Source organism: Laetiporus sulphureus, assembly GCF_001632365.1.
Source record: "Laetiporus sulphureus 93-53 unplaced genomic scaffold LAESUscaffold_17, whole genome shotgun sequence".
Classification (NCBI taxonomy): domain Eukaryota; kingdom Fungi; phylum Basidiomycota; class Agaricomycetes; order Polyporales; family Laetiporaceae; genus Laetiporus; species Laetiporus sulphureus.
In genome coordinates, this window is record NW_024468526.1 from 296,522 (window position 1) to 310,011 (window position 13,490).

The 13,490-nt window shown below is 52.4% G+C and overlaps 6 protein-coding genes across 6 annotated transcripts; 4 read left to right on the forward strand and 2 right to left on the reverse strand.

The window, feature by feature from the left end:
- The first annotated feature begins 1,414 nt into the window (after positions 1-1,414).
- LAESUDRAFT_725384 (uncharacterized protein) lies at positions 1,415-3,471 on the forward strand. Its single transcript, XM_040908809.1, has 6 exons — positions 1,415-1,460; positions 1,518-1,563; positions 1,706-2,045; positions 2,106-2,179; positions 2,233-2,413; positions 2,464-3,471. The coding sequence occupies exons 3-6, from the start codon at positions 1,781-1,783 to the stop codon at positions 3,003-3,005; spliced, it is 1,062 nt and encodes a 353-aa protein (XP_040764779.1). The 5' UTR covers positions 1,415-1,460; positions 1,518-1,563; positions 1,706-1,780; the 3' UTR covers positions 3,006-3,471.
- An 876-nt stretch (positions 3,472-4,347) lies between these two features.
- On the reverse strand, positions 4,348-4,968 carry LAESUDRAFT_129855 (uncharacterized protein). Its single transcript, XM_040901279.1, has 3 exons — positions 4,738-4,968; positions 4,618-4,680; positions 4,348-4,504 (listed from the first exon to the last, which is right to left on the reverse strand). The coding sequence occupies exons 1-3, from the start codon at positions 4,822-4,824 to the stop codon at positions 4,400-4,402; spliced, it is 255 nt and encodes an 84-aa protein (XP_040764780.1). The 5' UTR covers positions 4,825-4,968; the 3' UTR covers positions 4,348-4,399.
- Positions 4,969-5,063: 95 nt separating this feature from the next.
- LAESUDRAFT_725385 (mitochondrial glyco protein) lies at positions 5,064-6,689 on the forward strand. Its single transcript, XM_040908810.1, has 6 exons — positions 5,064-5,341; positions 5,410-5,522; positions 5,872-5,930; positions 5,987-6,128; positions 6,183-6,452; positions 6,512-6,689. The coding sequence occupies exons 1-6, from the start codon at positions 5,158-5,160 to the stop codon at positions 6,557-6,559; spliced, it is 816 nt and encodes a 271-aa protein (XP_040764781.1). The 5' UTR covers positions 5,064-5,157; the 3' UTR covers positions 6,560-6,689.
- A 214-nt stretch (positions 6,690-6,903) lies between these two features.
- LAESUDRAFT_725386 (uncharacterized protein) lies at positions 6,904-7,963 on the forward strand. Its single transcript, XM_040908811.1, has 2 exons — positions 6,904-7,317; positions 7,378-7,963. The coding sequence occupies exons 1-2, from the start codon at positions 7,134-7,136 to the stop codon at positions 7,758-7,760; spliced, it is 567 nt and encodes a 188-aa protein (XP_040764782.1). The 5' UTR covers positions 6,904-7,133; the 3' UTR covers positions 7,761-7,963.
- Positions 7,964-9,222: 1,259 nt separating this feature from the next.
- On the forward strand, positions 9,223-10,184 carry LAESUDRAFT_812385 (uncharacterized protein). Its single transcript, XM_040914402.1, has 4 exons — positions 9,223-9,425; positions 9,483-9,716; positions 9,773-9,805; positions 9,864-10,184. The coding sequence occupies exons 1-4, from the start codon at positions 9,409-9,411 to the stop codon at positions 9,916-9,918; spliced, it is 339 nt and encodes a 112-aa protein (XP_040764783.1). The 5' UTR covers positions 9,223-9,408; the 3' UTR covers positions 9,919-10,184.
- A 63-nt stretch (positions 10,185-10,247) lies between these two features.
- On the reverse strand, positions 10,248-12,839 carry LAESUDRAFT_725388 (uncharacterized protein). Its single transcript, XM_040908812.1, has 7 exons — positions 12,718-12,839; positions 12,573-12,653; positions 12,441-12,516; positions 12,274-12,385; positions 11,751-11,925; positions 10,799-11,691; positions 10,248-10,740 (listed from the first exon to the last, which is right to left on the reverse strand). Exons 1-7 carry the CDS (start codon positions 12,760-12,762, stop codon positions 10,545-10,547), a joined length of 1,578 nt encoding a protein of 525 aa, XP_040764784.1. The 5' UTR covers positions 12,763-12,839; the 3' UTR covers positions 10,248-10,544.
- Positions 12,840-13,490: the final 651 nt, after the last annotated feature.

The window sequence follows — 13,490 nt, forward strand, 5'->3', positions numbered from 1 at the left end:
CGCCAGTTTGTGCGTAAAAATAGACAATATTACTGCAGATTGAACGTTTAGCCCGGGATCCCATACGAAGATGAAGCGCAATGAGACATACTTCTGAGCAACTGCTTGCGTGGCATGGCGCTTCCTAGCGAGAAACGTCAGATCTGCATGTGCCGCCTCCATCACCTTAGCGATAACCCATACCCGGGTACAACAGGCAAGTTGAGCATTGTCGAAGCCGCCGGATGTCACGAGCTTGGGCACAATGACAAAAACATGTTGATAGATGGAGCTTTCTAATTCCAGCGTGAATAACCGAGAGGAGTTTTCCATCAGATGCCGGTTAACACATTACTGATCATCCCGTCAGCATCTTGGTCAGGATTGTCTAGCATACACAATAACTCAGCTATATGCGCAAATGGAAATGTTATGTTGAAGCGGACAGTATCTGAAAAAAGTTTATTTTTGATACACTTCACGGCGTTGACCCAGCAGCGTCAAAAGACTCTTAAGCGAAGTCAATGAGCAATATGTCGCTTCAAAGCGATTAAAATTAGGTTGACATACTTCGGTTCAAAATCATCACCGTAGGACCCCGGGAGGAACATATCACTTAAGTCGTATCTTCGTGCAAGATAAGCTGAGTCCTCGCGCAAAAGCTCGTATAGAGGTGGAAAGAATCAGAGGCTGAAATCGAGGCTTCCTTTCCTGTCCTTGCCACTGAAAAGAGCCGCCTGTGGCGTACATTCAGCACCTTTGATCACAACAGCACCACTCTACCTATATGTGAATTTTTGCGCTGGGGACCTACGGTTTTGAACTTTGGTGGAACAGCAAGATGACATGGAACGGACAATGACACACCCTATGAGAGCGTTACAGCGACTCGGGAAAGGTACATGATGCAAGAGACAGTGTGAGACTGAGCGCCAAAAGCTCTTCAACTTGGTGTTGCTGCAGTCGAGTTTGATTGTTTTGTAGTAGAAGGCAAACATTAATCCACGGCCGTTGAGTTTCCGAGAGCGAAGGAGTCCAACCTTACACTTCATCTATCCGGGTCACCCGGGTATCTGAGGTCGCTCGATGCGAACATGATGGAATGGTAACTTCGCAACAGATTTCGATGCTTCTGAGCGCCGACGAAGTGCTCGTTTTGGGGAGGACAAAGTGCGGAGCATGGACGTTGAGTCGGAGAATGGTCTGGTGCTTCGAAGCGGCGACGCCGCCAATAAATCCTCCGCCACCGCCAAAAATACATTTTTGGCACATTGTGTCGGGCTTGATCTTTCGCCAGCCTCACGACATGCCCATGCATGGCGAGAACGGGGCGGTCGACGACGAGAGGGCACGCGCCCGCGTGGCGCCCGCGGTGGCACATTAAGGTTTATTTCACAGCCGTGACACGTGCAGACTTCTCCGAGTCTTTGACCATCAAACACTGCGCTCGTTGAATTGCTCAGCACGCCCATACCGCCCTTGTGAGTCACGGCCCTTGTAAGACCCGAAGGGCACGCTGTTGACGGTTGCGGGGCAAGGCGGTAGTTAGAACGGAACAGAAACGGAGTGGTGGAGTGTGTGTCGGTGAGTTTCTGAGCGGCGCCGGGATCGGGAACACGATTTGAGTCGGAGTGGGCAAACTCCCCATGTTCTCCGCTCCTCGTTCCGCTGCTTTTGGTTCGTAGTTGGTGAACATTGTCTGACCAAACGTCTTCAATGCCTTCAGAGTCGAGAGAAAGTCATCTACCAGTCGCGCCGTCGAGGACTCCTTTCTTCGACGGCCTCTTCGTGCTCATTCGCCATGGCAAGCGAGCAGAACAAATCTGCCAATTCTGGAGGTCACGAACAACCGCCGCCACACCCGATGGTATCTTACCCCCCTCAGCATTTTGGTAGCTCATACGTCCCTCCTGGACCCTACCCTTCTATCTACACTTACGCTCCCGTCCCCGACGGTAATCATGACCCAAACATCCCAGGCGGAGCCCCTCCGCCTGCTCCATACTTCATGGCAATCGCGCCTCCGCCGCCAGGCATGGTTTATGCCTATCCAGCACCTCCACCTGGTCAGAGCAAGTTCATTAGTCATCACATGTTGGATGTCGAACACTGACTCTCCCATGCAGGATATCCTCCGTACGTGCCACCAATGCAAGCCCCGCCGCCGCAGCGTCCCAAACGCAAGCAAGTAAAGATGGCAGTAAGTACTGGTTCTTTTCCTCCGCGCATATAGAGCGAACTGAATGGCCACAGTGCACGAATTGTGCGAGTGCATGCAAGAGGTGCGACGAAGCCCGTCCTTGCGAGCGCTGCCGTAAATACAATATTGCGGATAGCTGCGTCGATGGCGTCCGGAAAGAGAGAAAGAAAGGCATAAAGCGTGGCCCTTATAAGCGCAAGAATAGGAATCCGGGAACCGAGCAAGCAGCCGGAGGTCAGTTTTTCCCATCTCCGACTTTTTAGTTGCTTATCTTGCGATCTTAGGATATTCCTCTCCTCCTGCCGGTGAAGGCGATCAGCCAGCTGCACCTGTTCCTTATCCCGTGCCGCCTGAAGGATATTATTCATATTACTACCCGCATGGATACATGCCGCCTACCCACGATGGCCAGCCCCATCCGGAGGGTGTTCCAAATGGCAACGGTCAACACATTCCACACCCCCCGTACATACCTGTCCCAATGTATGCGCCGTTTCCGCCGTACTCTGGAGCTCCCATGCCGTACCCGCCCCCTCCGATGCCGACTCCCGCGCCTGCGTCGAATGCTGCCCCGATCACGAACGGAAGAGCTGATCCTCCTAGCCACAACGAGGCTAACGGAGATAGCGCCAGCACCAAGAATAAAAAGAGGGTGCGCGCCAAGAATGGTGACGACGGGACGAAATCAAGGAGGACGAAACACGTCCCCACGGACTCGCAGCCTGACGGCGACATCGGACGTGGGAAGAATGTGTCTCTGAACGGCCAGTCAGAGGCAGGAGGCGTCTTCAATGGAATGGAAACCAGAACCGTGGTGGCTGTCTAGCCATTACCTGCTCCACACCAGGCACCATGCCGCGTGTCTCGATGCATGTCTGCCAATTCCAGACATGCTCTCAACATCTTTCCACTACCGCCATTGTACTTGTATCTCTCGCGTTGTGTGACTGGAAAGAAATCGTCTCTATCTCTCGTCTTTTATACCGCCTTTATTGGCGTACAATCACTCCTACCTTGGCCCGCGGCTCCGGTGTGCTAGGATGTGTCTGGTGAGCTCTTTAGCCAGCACAGGGGTCCAGTCTTGCACTGTCGATCCCTTTGATGCGCTAAATAACTAGCAGAAATGTCCCGCCTCGAAGCGTTGGTTGAGCGTATAGATCTCGTCTCTTCCTCGTGCTTGGTTCGTGTCCCAGTTCCCCGTATGTTTCCCGTTTTGCTATGTGATAACTGCTCTGTGGACGTATGTACGGAAGGTTCTGATTTGTATAGCGAAAAAAACAACAACAAATGGATGTTACGTATTTATTAAATTTGCAGCCTAGGCGACAGGGTTGTCGTTCTAATGCCATCCGACGGTACGTCGTAGACGCGTCAAACGTCTTCCAGTGATCGGCCGCGGCCGCTTATCATCCGGGATGTTGCCATGATCACTTTCAACTTGACCTAAAATTTGAAGAAAGACAAATGGTTCGCACCTAGCTGTTTGATCAAACATTCAAACGTTAAAAAAAGGAGTCTGGGAGTCTCCGGTCGCGAGAAGTTCAAGCTTCAAGCCTCCTCGACAACTTTCGGGTCAAGTAGTCGCCGTTGATGCAGATGAAACGCCGTGCCAGCCTCGCTGTCGTCCAACACGCGCTTGCCACGGTGCAGGGACGCGTTTAATTAAGCTTGTCAAATGTGACAATTGATGCATATGTATAATGTTGCCCTCGCGTACCTGCATTTGATTCGTACATGAACGACAATGACAGCGCGTACATAGTTCGGACTCTCGCGGCAAGTGCAGCCTTACATGGAAGAATGATTCAAATGTTAGGCGCTCTCACCCCGCCCTGACGTTGGTGTCCAAATTAGGTTTGATTGCCAAAAGTCCCATCGGTGAGTTCCTTGATTGGCCTAACATTGGAAGTGTCAGGAAAGACATGTTTGCTACCGGCCACTGGACGCGGAACTCCGACATTCCGGGCACGAGGTATCGTAGCGAGACTGCTATACTTCGGATACGTGAGAGCTTCGAAGAGAAGACATTTAAATGACTCAATGGTGAGTCTCAGAGTTGTACGTCGAACATGCGAAGGGCCCACGTCGACGTCACGACCCACGAGGATTTCGGACCGAATGAACACGTATCTAGTAAACGTTATATTGTGTACGTGCCACGCGTCGCGCGATAGCTCAGAGACATCTCCTATCTGCTCATCGGAAAGCTTCACAACAGAGTCATCCCATCGCGGCGTGAGTGCTCTTAACGCGCAATTTCAATGACGGAAGTTCCTTAGCCCGGGTCCATTGCATGATATTTTTAGAGTGCTTTACAAGCGATTTCTGTGTAAAAATACAAGTCACCATTTCTTGTTGCAGTTCGCTGCTGCGATGCGCTGATGGTGATGGCCCATCAACTTGCATCGAAAATTCAAATCGACTTGTGGCTCACGAACCTCATTTTTGACTTGTGCTCGCTGGTTTTGGCTTATTACAGCCAATAAGCACACGATAAGAAGCTATCAACCCGGAGACAAAATCAAAACAAGGAGGTGCTGAACCTTGCTCGAACTTACTGTCTTTTTTTGTGACAGCAAACAGAAAAAAGCATCATAAGCCGGATTTGAGTTTTCCTGATGTGAACAATGTTTCCTCGGAGCCATAAGTTATGGCGTTTTGACAGAGCTTCGCATGGTTACCAGGAGGCGCAACCAAGTAAGTGTCGTACTGATCATCGTGCACAGTTCGTCTCGACACATAATCCGTTGAACGAAATGCACCGAATCTTGGAGATATCAAAGTTCAAGCGCGTCGGTGGCGGTTGTGTATTTCTAAGGCTGCAGCCAAACAAAGACCCCGGGCACCTGAAAACTAGACTAGAGCGCCCGCCGACGTCGAGACCCATCCCTCAGCTCAGCTCAACCCGCTCACCGCTCCCCATCACATTCTCCTTTTTACACCTTTTTTTTTGCTTTCAGTCACGCTTTTTGAAAACTATGTCGGCTATCAGAGCTCTCCGCCATATCTCGCTGTCTTCTAGCAGGGCGTTCGCGGTGAGGAGCGGCGCCCGTGCGTTCTCGCGCGCCGCGATGCCTGTATTTGCGTCCCGCGGCGTGCCCGCGAGCATGAGCGCGGCGAGGACGTTCTCTGCATCTGCGCGTGCATGCGGCGAGGGTGCGTGTGAGTGCTCGTGCTTACCTTGGATGCGAAAAAGGATGGAGGCTGATGGAATTGTGGTGGCTACGCAGCGGATGTGACCCTTGCGCAGAAGCTGTCGGAGGAGCTGCAGTACGAGAAGGAGGCATCGACGACCACTGAGCCGGAGTTCCTGAAGGTGTTCAAGGCGCAGAGCGTTTGGGAGGTGAGTTTTCTCGCCGGTTTGCTTCTTTTTTTTGTTGTGGACACGTGCGTCGTTGTCCGGAGAGATGTGCAAGTGTCTCAGTGGTTACGTTGAGGGCCATTCAGACAAAAAGGATCAGTCGCGATGGGAGAGGATGTCATGTAGCGCGGAAGGATCTGCGTACGTGACGTACATCAGTTTGTTGGGATGGACAATAGGGATGGATAATAGGCGCACGCCGTGATATGTACTCCTGTGGAGTCATCATTCATCATACGCGGTAATCTCTATCGTGTATGTTAGACAATGATAGTACAAGCACCAACCGCCTTCCTCGTTACGGGCAAATTCTGACGAGCCTTCCCTCCAGATTGAGGACACAGCCGGCAATGATGAGATCGCACTGACGCGGAAATTCGGCAACGAGACGTGCGTACTGCGTTATCTCTGTTCTTCGCTGCAGGATGATTGAGGCATGCATGTAGGATCCGGTTGATGTTCTCAATTGCTGATATCCAGAACGAGCATGAGACGGAGTTTGAGGAGAACGAGGAGAACGAGGAGACCGCGGATGAGGAGGAGCCGATCCACTCCTATCCCATTCGGTGTTCATTCTCCGTGACGAAGGTATGTAGCTTTCCATGCAGGACTCCTCTCACTCGATCTCACTACTGCGCCCAGTCCACGACCGAGGGTGCCCTGACGATCGATGCGATGTGCCAGGAGGGCGCGTTCATCGTGGACAACATCTCGTTTTATACCGACGCGAAATTGGGCACTGATCTGACTGCCGAAGCGGACTGGAAGCGCCGTGGACTGTACATTGGGCCGCAGTTTGACACCCTCGACGTTGCTGTGCAGGAGGAGTTTGAGAAGTTTTTGCAAGAGCGGGGCATCAACGAGAGCCTTGCGCTGTTCATCCCTGAGTATGCTGAGTACAAGGAGCAGAAGGTTAGTTCATCCCATTGCTTTATAGATGTACGATTGAAGTTCTGACTATGGGCCTGCAGGAGTACGTGAGCTGGCTTAAGAACGTTAAGACGTTCGTAGAGGCTTAGACTATGACTATTGCAAACCAAAATGTGTGCAGTGCCGCACTTGCTACGTGCTTAGCTACACGTCTACATGTGTAAAGTCTAATGACCTTGACCGGTATCACCACTCGACTTGAGAAGTGATAAGCATACGACCTGATCCGAAGATAGCTGTGACATCATCGCGTGGCGATCAAAGCACGATCGTAATGGCCGCGATGTTTCTCGCAGTTTCTGCCGCGTCCGAGAGCCTCGGAAGCCGCACGGACCACGTCACGATTTCTCGATGCCGCCAGGCTGTTCCGGAGCCCCAACCATTACAGGCGCCAGTTCACCCGGTACGGTTAGGCGACCACGCAGCCATTTCTGACTGATTGGGGGTGCGCTTGGGACATTCTTCACGGGCCCGCTCGGCCTCGTACGAGATGCGAATTGCGTGGCGGCCACGTCAGCTAGGCCTTGCGCGCCTCCGTTAGTATAAAGCGTGGTGAAGCGGTGACCGGTAACTCGTCCAAGCAGAGCCACAGCGGACTCGTCGTTTGGTCCGACATCTACGCATTTGCTTATACCTTGCGCACCCATTCTATAACTCTGCACGATGTCTAGCCCAATCGCCATCCCCCGTCGCTCCTCGCCCGCCCGGTCTGCTGCCGCTGACTCGCCCGTGGGCTCGCCGACGGGACTGTACGTCCCAGTTCACAAGCGTTCAGCCTCGTCGTCACCCTCGACGTCGACGATACGCTCCAACTCTCCTCCGCGCAGTCCCCGCGCGGCCGTGCATCGTAAGTTTGCCCAATGTCTGATATAGTGGTGTGCACCTTGACTGACCGGACGTCTGCCAGAACCGCTTACGATTATGCCGATGGGCGCAAAGGTGCCCTTCGTGTACGACATGATCGAGTTGCTCGCTCTCTCCGCCTCGCCCCTCGTCGGCCTCTCCCCCTCCCAGCGTGAGCATCTCGCGCAGCTCCTGCCATTAACCGCACCGAACTCCGCTGCCTCTCCCAAGGAGATGACTCCAAACCCGAACGCGAGTGCACGGCGTCGGCGCCCCGCGGCAGGTCGGCGCAGCACGAATGCGAAGAAGCTCGCGATGGAAGTGCATACTGATGTGGAGAGTCGCCGGAAGCGCCATGGTCAGTTTGGGTGGCACGCCCATGAGGCCGGCGAGGAGAGCTGGAGGCATGTCGGTGCGCCTGTTGTAGGAGTGCCACAGGCGGCGTGACCTTGGCTGGATGGCTGTGGCTATGGAAATTCTCATTGGAATGGACGGACGATTCATCAACGGTATAGCATGATACTTATTAATCCTAATGACCGGTAATATGTAACAGCTCATCATGTACAATGTATCATTATCACAATGTATTGATCCACTCCGTGCGTTTACTACAATGGGTTGACTCATTAGAAGCAAGAAATCTAGCACTTGGTTAAGACAAAACTTCCGGTGCTTATGATGCACCGCGCGAAGAATATCTCGAAGGATAGAGACACTCATCTGACTCGACTCGGGGATGCAGCTATCATTGGATGGATATAAACTCCTTCTGAGTCGCAATATGCCGATCTTTTGTATCAGATGGTTGTAGTTGACAAATTTCCAGTCAGCCGCAGGATCGGGCACTGGTCTTGCGGCTTCTATGGGAGACCACAGGGGAAGCACGGACTCCAGCGGGAGTTATTCAGGGCCCTCGTCCGAGGTAAGCCTCGATAGCAAGGCCGAGCTCCGCAACGACGCAGCCGATGATGGCAAGCCGACTTCAATAATCGCCACTTGTGGCAGCTATGCAGTATGATTGCCAGGTAACTTTAGTGTTCTCTCTCTCATACTAAATAGTGCAGTGGCAACTAGTATGGGGGAGGGGGCACGGAGGCGGGCGCTTGGTGCAGAGTGCTCAACGGGCGCTTCACGGGCGCATTCAATTCAACGTGGCTGGAGTCCGACCGCCACCTCATCCACGCCTGTCACCATGTTCTGGAGACCTTTTCCAATGTATAAACATGTGGCCCGTTGAGTGTGTTTTATTTAGACAATTTCCCTGAATTTATTTCTCGAACTCTACGTTGGGATCTCTGTTTACAACCGAGACTTCATCTTCAAAGATGATTGCCTGACTGGTGAGTTGACTTGCTACTATTTATTGCGATATTGTCATAACCCCATAGCTCATCTGTTTTCAACGTAAAGTATGTGCTCCTGTGCCGACATATGATAACCGGATGAATGGAAGGAAAAGCTGGGCTTCTTGCATCTCTGAATCTGAGCGAGCGCGATGAGATTTTCTAGGCAGAAAAGGTGTAGTTCTCTAGAAGGCATCGACAGAAATCATTAAATGTTAAAGTTCCGTGTAGGCTTTCGGTCACCGGTCTCACGCTAGTCTCATGCCGCCTTCCATTAGTGCTACTTGTCTAGACGTCCTGAGGGCTCATAGAGACGTCGTCACGTCACTGATGCTCATGCTGTGGAATTACTCGACTGCGATAGATGCGACATTCTGAATGCTGGATACCATACAGCACGGACAGACTGATGAGACCTATCGTCTGTTTTCAATGTCGCCAGCAGCGGTATTTACGGCTGCAAGCTCCTGGTCCGTTCCTTCCATGGTCATTCTACACCGACAGGTTATTTTTATGTTGGCAAGCCTGCGCGCATCCTTGTGCGATGTGACCATCATGAAGCAAAGGAAATGTGTCAACCTACTTTTCTCACGCCGTCAAGCTATATGGGCTTCCCTCACAGGTCTTGCAATGCCGAAAATCAAGCGCCGCGGACTACGTTAAAGGCGTGTGTTCGCACTACCGTTCTCCCCAAGCACGCCAATCTGCAAGAACATCTCGAACGCGATACCTATAGGACATTTTAACCCATGTTGTTTAGGACGTTGTGAGTCCCTTGCACCCCCACACCCTCGCATGCACATCATTGATAATCCGACCGCAGCACCATAGCCTCCCTAGTGTCCTTTGCAAGCGCTCTCATCCTTCAAACGCCGACGGAATGGGTCAGTGACGCCCCAGCGAACATCAGCTGGGAATCGCAACCCGATGATCCCTCCACGTTCGCGCTGGTACTTACCAATCTCAACGATCCGAGCCACATCAGCTACGCTCTCGCCAGCCCCATCCAGACGTCCGCCGGTTTTTCTTCCTTTGAAGTACCCACCGTTCCTACCGGGTACGTTTCTAGTCAGCGGTCAAGCCGTTAGCCACAAGTTTGACGCTTCTTCTTAGAAGCGGCTATGTTGTGTCGGCAGTGAACGCGACGTATGTGCTGTCGTTCTCCATCATAATATGACTTACAGACTGAATGGAATGTTGACAGCAACAATGACGAAGTGTACGCGCAAAGTGGAGAGTTCGCCATTGTCCGCTTCTAGGATGTCTGTCTTAGTTGAAGTATGCGGCGAAGAACCCGAATTATAGACCGAGTACTCCTTTTTTTAACAACACCTATACCGTTGGATTAACTTTCGCATATTGCGGCCGGCGATCGCACATGCTCGGTCACAATTTGTCTTGCATCCATGGGACGTGATATGCACGATCCCTTTGTACTATCATCGCAGGCACATGCAACAGTAGCACATTCATTCAAGCTAATCATGCCCTTCATATTCAAGTTCAATCAACGCTGTCTATCCGCAAATACTTCCGAGATGCGACGAGATCCAATTAATGCTGGACAACATCAACGTCTCCGACACCTTCACGTTTCAAATAAGGTTGTACATTGAACCTTGAAGTATGCTGTGTTGCGGATATAGCATACATTACACGAAACATGTCGGTACAGTACAGTACAGAGTCTATCGCATCTACTCCACCATAACCCAAACTTTAACCCGGGACACGCTGTCTCGGCCGAGCGAGTTCTCTCTATGTATCACCAGCAAGCCTACTGCGACCTGTGCGCAGCCACACCAAAAAACGGGGGTGGGGAACCAATAAATATACAGCGTAAGAGCTTTCAAAGATGAAGATATATGTGTATGGACTAAGATGATCACAACTTCGCGAAAAGTAAACCGATGACGATAAAGATGATCGTGGACGGAGGGGTTACGACACAGTATGACCAAAACACCGTCCGGCTGATCAACCTCTCGAACGCGTCGCCGGACGCTGCCTGCGTGATCTGCGCGAGGGTCAACGCTGGCGGAGATGCGATCAACAGCACGTTCGACACGACAAAGACCGGGCTGCACAGAGAAGTCATCAGTATGCCGGCATGTGGCATGGACACGAGCAAGGACGTACTCATCAAACACCTCCTGTAGGTCAAGCTTCGTCGACATCGCCATCAGCGGCAACAGCAACAGCGGCGTAACGATCATCCTCGAGACGACTGCGACCAACACCGTCTTCGTCTCTCCAGGCCGCTTGTGCACCTTCCTCTTCTGACGCATCGCGCCCTTATCGCGACGCCTCATGCTGAAAATCTCCTTCACATTCTCAAACAGGGACAACCGAGACGCGGTACTCGGGCTGCGCGTCGTCGGCCCATCCGACACCGGCCTGTGATGCGACGGCAGCCGCGTCTCGATCTCTGATGGGGTGTAGAAATATGCGCCGAGCACGACCAGTGTGAGCGGGATGGAGCAGTTGCCCGCAGCGGTCAACGCGCCCTTGACGGGCTGCACGTGCTTCTCAAGGATGTGCTGCAACGGCTGTATGGACGCGACGATGAGTGACGCAAGTGCCGCCCAGAGCGGGGCGGTCATGAACTCGTAGAAGGTAAACCACCACCTGCCCATGCGGTTTCGCATGCGCCGCATGCGTGATTGCCACGCCGAGGATGTCGGCTCGGTGATCTCGCGACGTGTGATGAACTCGATCTCTTCAGCGTTCATGTCTTCGGCATCGTTGAACAGCGACGGCGCATTGGACATGATATCATGTAGATGTGGTGGAGGCGAAGGAGCACGCGAGTTAGGTTGGGACTTGGAGTGGTCGGTGCCCTCGGCGTCTCCCGTCCTGGTGTCGTCAGACTGCAATGACAATGATGACGTTTCATAACGCAGCGTCTGCTCTTCTTGCGGATTTGAGAGGGCGGTCTCCGCTGCTTCGATCAGCGGGGAGCTACATGGCTCATGATCCGAGCCGTCGGGGTCGGCATTGGACAGCAGTCGAACACCATAACTCCATCGCAGCTATGAAGACAACCGTCAATCTATCTATGGGTTAAGAACAAGTTTAACCAGTCACGTACCACCATGCCAAGTGTCGAATAGAGCACTAGATAGGTGAGGGCTCTACCGACCATAGCATCGATGTTGTCATCTGCTCCCCACTTCAATCCCGGCACAGTGATGACCAAGCTCTGCATGAGCGCGATGGGCAATGAGTTGGAGTTCATGAACATCGATGCAGCAATTGCGAAGCTCCTGTGGTTGTGAGGCAGGTCAGCGATCAGGCATGACGTCCCATCCAAATTGTTTCGGCAGCGAAGGCATCGAAACAGGAAAGTGTCTCAATCCTGGGACTAGCGATCGCCCAATATGACACCGATCACCTGTCAAAAGTTGGCGAGCGCCAGTCCCCATTGGTGGCAGGTGCATACAGCAAACTCAATCATGTTGAGCGCTCCCGCGTATACACAGAAACTTGTGGGTTGTGAGGGGAACATGGCGGCGATAGGCCAGCGGAAAGCCCGTCTCCTCGTCGACCACATTGCCTCATGTTGGGGACGCGATTATACCCCGCCGGTAAGAATGATCAGAGAGACGACATACCTCTGCGACTTCTTCAGCCTGAACATCAAGCTAAGAACATAGGCAACGATCATGGAAGCAACGGTTGTGACGACGAAGAAGATGGGTATGATCCATAGCTCCCGCAGCTTTGCTGATGGAATTCACGTCAGGACGCGGTTCACAAGACTTCAATACCAGATACACACCTGGTGACAAGAAGAACGCTACTTTCGAGAACAAGAGGCACGGCGTGAATAATGAGACATTTATGCGATTTAGTTGCTGGATGACATTGCGAGATTAGTGGTGAAATGAGGATACAAAACTAGACGATGCACCTTTTGTGTCTTCTTATCCAATACACCTCTCGTCGCCAGAATATAACCAGCCAGACATTGCAGGAATACCTCGAGGATAGACTGCAGAAATGAGTTTCACGTCAGCGCTTCGGCGGGACTGCGGAATACGGGACGCGGAACCTACTCCAAAAACAGTTTTCAGAAGCGGCCCTACTGGCGTGTCGGTCATGAGCATCGGATGAACGAAATGAGGAGTGGATGGCGGAAAGAGGATGAAAGGAAGAAGAGAGGATTAGGGGCGGGAGAGGGGCTCTTTAAGGCTGATGCGTCATTTCAAGTGCGCTGTGGCTGGAGGCACTGCCTCCCATTCTTGGCAACTCCCCTCGTTCTCGGTTCGCATCCGAAATGATTTTCACTTTCGCCGTCTGCATGGACACGACGCACACGAATGGTCCAGGTCGTCGCATGCGCAGCGCGCGGTGGGAAGCTGCCACAAATCGCCCAGTTCCAGTTGGTCCGTCTCTGTGCGCTCGAACACACGAAGCTCGGCCAGAGTAATCACTCGTGCATGCTGCGGGATATCAGAGCACAAATAGGCCGCCATTATACATAAGAGATCATCTGCACGTGAAAGCCAAACTAGCGATCTCTCTGGTGCGATAGTTTCACAACACGTGTAGAGTTCATGACAATCTTACTACCATCGAGGTTTGCGGAGCATGATGTGACGAACACGTCCACATGAAACCCTTCACACGCCTCTGAGTTACAGAGGTATTTCGTAGAAAGTCCTCGATGACTCCAGAGCAGGAACTCTAGGCAAGACAACAGCGTGGCCTCGTGATGATCGCAGTGCTGCCACCTACGTACGTAAGTCTCGAGTCTCCTGGCCCGGCTGCGCACACGTTCGTCCGATTCCTTGGCGCAAATGCCATTTTGATCACATACTCTTTCAAC

Coding starts and splice junctions, on each gene's coding strand:
- LAESUDRAFT_725385 (XM_040908810.1), top strand. CDS start 5,158: ATGTCGGCTATCAGAGCTCTCCGCCATATCTCGCTGTCTTCTAGCAGG. Junction 5,342..5,409: donor TGCATGCGGCGAGGGTGCGT/GTGAGTGCTCGT, acceptor GTGGCTACGCAG/CGGATGTGACCCTTGCGCAG. Junction 5,523..5,871: donor AGGCGCAGAGCGTTTGGGAG/GTGAGTTTTCTC, acceptor CCTTCCCTCCAG/ATTGAGGACACAGCCGGCAA.
- LAESUDRAFT_812385 (XM_040914402.1), top strand. Junction 9,717..9,772: donor GTACCCACCGTTCCTACCGG/GTACGTTTCTAG, acceptor GCTTCTTCTTAG/AAGCGGCTATGTTGTGTCGG. Junction 9,806..9,863: donor GTGTCGGCAGTGAACGCGAC/GTATGTGCTGTC, acceptor GAATGTTGACAG/CAACAATGACGAAGTGTACG.
- LAESUDRAFT_725386 (XM_040908811.1), top strand. CDS start 7,134: ATGTCTAGCCCAATCGCCATCCCCCGTCGCTCCTCGCCCGCCCGGTCT. Junction 7,318..7,377: donor TCCCCGCGCGGCCGTGCATC/GTAAGTTTGCCC, acceptor GACGTCTGCCAG/AACCGCTTACGATTATGCCG.
- LAESUDRAFT_129855 (XM_040901279.1), bottom strand. CDS start 4,824: ATGGCTCCGAGGAAACATTGTTCACATCAGGAAAACTCAAATCCGGCT. Junction 4,681..4,737: donor TGCTGTCACAAAAAAAGACA/GTAAGTTCGAGC, acceptor CCGGGTTGATAG/CTTCTTATCGTGTGCTTATT. Junction 4,505..4,617: donor GAGCACAAGTCAAAAATGAG/GTTCGTGAGCCA, acceptor ATTTTTACACAG/AAATCGCTTGTAAAGCACTC.
- LAESUDRAFT_725384 (XM_040908809.1), top strand. CDS start 1,781: ATGGCAAGCGAGCAGAACAAATCTGCCAATTCTGGAGGTCACGAACAA. Junction 2,046..2,105: donor CTATCCAGCACCTCCACCTG/GTCAGAGCAAGT, acceptor TCTCCCATGCAG/GATATCCTCCGTACGTGCCA. Junction 2,180..2,232: donor GCAAGCAAGTAAAGATGGCA/GTAAGTACTGGT, acceptor GAATGGCCACAG/TGCACGAATTGTGCGAGTGC.
- LAESUDRAFT_725388 (XM_040908812.1), bottom strand. CDS start 12,762: ATGACCGACACGCCAGTAGGGCCGCTTCTGAAAACTGTTTTTGGA. Junction 11,692..11,750: donor ATTCGACACTTGGCATGGTG/GTACGTGACTGG, acceptor TTGTCTTCATAG/CTGCGATGGAGTTATGGTGT. Junction 10,741..10,798: donor CTACAGGAGGTGTTTGATGA/GTACGTCCTTGC, acceptor TTCTCTGTGCAG/CCCGGTCTTTGTCGTGTCGA.